Genomic DNA, 4,333 nt, shown 5'->3' on the forward strand with positions numbered 1-4,333 from the left:
TTTTTGTTTTGTATGTTAGGGGACCTAGACTGTATTGGATGAAGAGGGATGTGTTCTCGGTGTGGCTGAATATCTCTGGAGGGAGAACAGGTCTCCTGATTAGTAATTCACAGACTGGTTGATTATTAGGTGAGAGCTCCTGACTCTAGCCCAATTGTGCAATTTCATGTTTGATTTTGTTTGGCAAACAAGACTATTTAGAGCAGTGCACCAGGGCTTGTCCACTCTGTAAGTATATAATTAATCAGTAATAATACCAACTAGGTCTGGGCCAAAACAAGTAATTCTCCCTTAACTGCTGGGCCCCACAAACAACTGTTGATTTTTGGACCCCTGTACTGTTAATGCCACCCTATCGAACATTTGAATGTCAAATAACAATGTAAAAATAAATGTTATCGAACAAAACAATATTGATTACAAATGTGTAAAATATAACCTGCATGCACATTTGACAATGCTGACAAAACTGTCCCATAAAGCAACACATAAAACACCTCTGGATCCTCTTACAATATTACAAGATTTTTTTCTAATAAAACATTCAGTATTACACAAAAACAGCATTTACCCTACAGGTGTACATGTGATTTTCTTTCTCCATTTTAGATTAGGCTTGTCCATATTAAATGTAATAACTTTTGAATGTCCAAACAGGGCATAATATTTCAGAACCACCATAAAATCCCTATCTCTTAATCCATATACAAGTGGACTCAGACATCGAGCGGCAAGAAAAAAACATATATAATCAAAGTACCTAAGTTCTATATACAGATTCATATTGATCTTCATTACTGTAGATTCTATCAGAGGACACCAGAACTGGATCAAACAAAGGAGAAGCTGGAAGCCATGGAGAATAACTGTCCTCAGGCCCTTATTGGTGGATGTCTTTCTCTCTGATGAGGCAGCCCTGGCCGCCCCCATGATCTTTACATAGGTAAACGCTATGACCAGAGACATGACTAGGAAGTACAACTGATACAGAGCTGAATTGAGGTGCCTCTGCCAGGGGAAAACAATCATCTGCTCCACACTGCAGCTTAGAGGATTAGTGTAGAACTTCAGAGACACAGCTGAGAAGTGGATGGAAATCATGATGATCCAATTGACAGAGCTGAGAGCCTGGATAAGTAGGATGCTGTACATGGCCCTCATCGGTGTGGAGAGTTCACTGTGCCGCAGAGGCATGCAAATCGCCACATAACGCTCCAGGCTCATGGCTGTTAGTGTCATTGGTGTGGCAATTGTCAGGTTTCCTAAGATAACCACCAAAAATATACACAGCCCACCTGTTATTGATACCCTGGAGAAGCTCATCACAAGCAATGCATCCGACAAAGCTAAATATACACTGTCACAGACTAGTGTGTGAGCAAAGAAGATGTACCGCGTGTTGGTAAAAAAGACAGCTTTTTTAAAGAAGGTCAAAATCATGAGGGAGTTGACATAAAGACAGATGGCAATTAACACTTGGATGATCACCATTCTGACAGACACAGGTATTACTGTTGGAAGAACAAGACCTCCCTCACTGTCCTTGCTTGTATTCTGCATTGAAAGTCCTTTTCAAAGGATAATAAAAATGAACTGTCAATCACAATGTCAGTATGAGGATAGTAGTCAAACATGAAATAAAACCAAAAGTAGTACCGACATCCATCATGAGTCTAGACCATTTTACTAGGCTATATACAATGTCAGCAGAATGTTTCTGAAATGAATATGGTCTTACTGTTAACTATGCTGATTGTGTCTCTGAAAGCATAATTGATGTTGAACACAACCCTTGCCTATTCTCCTCCTGTCTCTAGCTAAGACAACATCACTGAGTGCCCAACTTTTATAGTAAAAAACAACACAGGCCATAGCTCTCCAGAGATCTAGCAATTATTAAGTTCACAAACATGAGCTGGGTAAACATTTGTCTGCTAGTTGTAAACAGTTATTTATTAAGTATCATGAGAGATGAAGATAGCATTTGTCAGGTGAAAATATTGTCATGTCTGAAATATATATATTTTCTTTTAATAATTGTCTCAAAATAATGTAATGTCATTCATGTTATAATATATCATAGTTTGCAGGGAGAATGTCAGAGACTATTCATCTATGCAGTTTATAATGATATATAGTGGGGAGAACAAGTATTTTGATACAATGCCAATATTGCAGGTTTTCCCACTTATAAAGCATGTAGAGGTCTGTATTTGTATCATAGGTACTCTTCAACTGTGAGTGATGGAATCTAAAACAAAAATGCAGAAAATCCCATTGTATGATTTTTAAGTAATTAATTTGCATTTTATTGCATGACATAAGTATGTGATACATCAGAAAAGCAAAACTTAAAATTTGGTACAGAAACCTTTGTTTGCAATTACAGAGATCATACATTTCCTGTAGTTCTTGACCAGGTTTGCACACACTGCAGCTGGGATTTTGGCCCACTCCTCCATACAGACCTTCTCCAGATCCTTCAGGTTTCGGGGCTGTTGCTGGGCAATATGGACTTTCTGCTCCCTCCAAAGATGTTCTATTGGGTTCAGGTCTGGAGACTGGCTAGGCCACTCCAGGACCTTGAGATGCCTCTTACGGAGCCACTCCTTAGTTGCCCTGGCTGTGTGTTTTGGGTCGTTGTCATGCTGGAAGACCCAGCCACGACCAATCTTCAATGCTCTTACTGAGGGAAGGAGGTTGTTGGCCAAGATACATGGCCCCATCCACCCTCCCCTCAATACGGTGCAGTCATCCTGTCCCCTTTGCAGAAAAGCATCCCCAAAGAATGATGTTTCCACCTCCATGCTTCACGGTTGGGATGGTGTTCTTGGGGTTGTACTCATCTTTCTTCCCCTTCCAAACACGGCGAGTGGAGTTTAGACCAAAAAGCTAAATGTTTGTCTCATCAGACCACATGACCTTCTCCCATTCCTCCTCTAGATCATCCAGATGGTCATTGGCAAACTTCAGACGGGCCTGGACATGCGCTGGCTTGAGCAGGGGGACCTTGCGTGCGCTGCAGGATTTTAATCCATGACGGCGTAGTGTGTTACTAATGGTTTTCTTTGAGACTGTGGTCCCAACTCTCTTCAGGTCTTGTTCTCCCCACTGTAGGTCAATTGGTCCTGTTTTAAAAAAAATCACTCCCAATGCAAATTTTATGCAAATTTTCTAAATCTAATCTCAATCAATAGCTGTCCTTCCAACACAACTAACTGAACGTTATTGTCTTTTAAGCATTTATAGCAACCCAGATAACCATTCTGTGGAATTGAAAAGTGGGCTGGTCTTTATTATAAAACACAAAATTAAAATGATGGATTTGTGTTCATTTTACACTTTAACTGCAACTGTTTTGTCTGCATGGTCCCCTTTTTGTACTGACACTAGCACTACTTTCATGTACATGCCCATTATAACGCAAATAAATTGAAATAGAAAAACAAGAAACCAGGCATGCCTAGTTCAGCCGGACCGCAATAGAAATTATTGCCCTCTTGAGATTGGGACCCGGGTTGCCCACGTGGAAGGCTGTGTCATTAATCACTACACCACAGCGCTCTGCGTTTGATGGGTGTCAGTATAGTCTGTTGTGTCTGTGAACAAATCCTCTTTTGCCTCTGGACGTTCTAATAGTTAATTGGCCATTTGTGAATGATATTGATACAGGTAAACTGACTAACGTTTCTACTAAGTTTACCTCCACCACAAATACCGTCTATGAACTGTTAGTTTTTGCCACTGGCTGTTTGAACAGCTTATTAGCCAGTAATAGGCTTTAACAGTATCAACTAACGTACAGGAATAGTCATAGGAATTGAGCAATTGCTAGCGAGTCTGCCAAAGCTATTTCATTTCATGGCATCTTGCATCATCTTCCGCTTATCCGGGGCCGGGTCGCGGGGGCAGCAGTCTAAGCAGGGATGCCCAGACTTCCCTCTCCCCAGACACTTCCTCCAGCTCTTCCGGGGGGACACCGAGGCGTTCCCAGGCCAGCCGGGAGACATAGTCCCTCCAGCGTGTCCTAGGTCTTCCCCGGGGTCTCTTCCCGGTGGGACGAGACCGGAACACCTTCCCAGGAAGGCGTTCCGGAGGCATCCGAAACAGATGCCCAAGCCACCTCAGCTGACCCCTCTCGATGTGGAGGAGCAGCGGCTCTACTCTGAGCTCCTCCCGGGTGTCCGAGCTTCTCACCCTATCTCTAAGGGATCGCCCAGCCACCCTGTATCCGGGATCTTGTCCTTTCGGTCATGAGCCAAAGCTCATGACCATAGGTGAGAGTAGGAACGTAGATTGACCGGTAAATCGACCGATACATCGACCGCATTAC

At 42.5% G+C, this 4,333-nt stretch overlaps 1 protein-coding gene across 1 annotated transcript; it reads right to left on the reverse strand.

The window, feature by feature from the left end:
- Nucleotides 1–567: 567 nt before the first annotated feature.
- Nucleotides 568–1,560, reverse strand: LOC105008303 (odorant receptor 131-2-like). Its single transcript, XM_029121003.2, has one exon. The coding sequence runs from the start codon at nucleotides 1,558–1,560 to the stop codon at nucleotides 568–570; it is 993 nt and encodes a 330-aa protein (XP_028976836.2).
- Nucleotides 1,561–4,333: the final 2,773 nt, after the last annotated feature.

Source organism: Esox lucius, chromosome 1 (assembly GCF_011004845.1).
Source record: "Esox lucius isolate fEsoLuc1 chromosome 1, fEsoLuc1.pri, whole genome shotgun sequence".
In the NCBI taxonomy this organism is placed as follows: Eukaryota; Metazoa; Chordata; class Actinopteri; order Esociformes; family Esocidae; genus Esox; species Esox lucius.

Bases quoted from the DNA above. Each gene is read 5' to 3' on its own strand.
- LOC105008303 (XM_029121003.2), bottom strand. From the start codon at position 1,560: ATGCAGAATACAAGCAAGGACAGTGAGGGAGGTCTTGTTCTTCCAACA.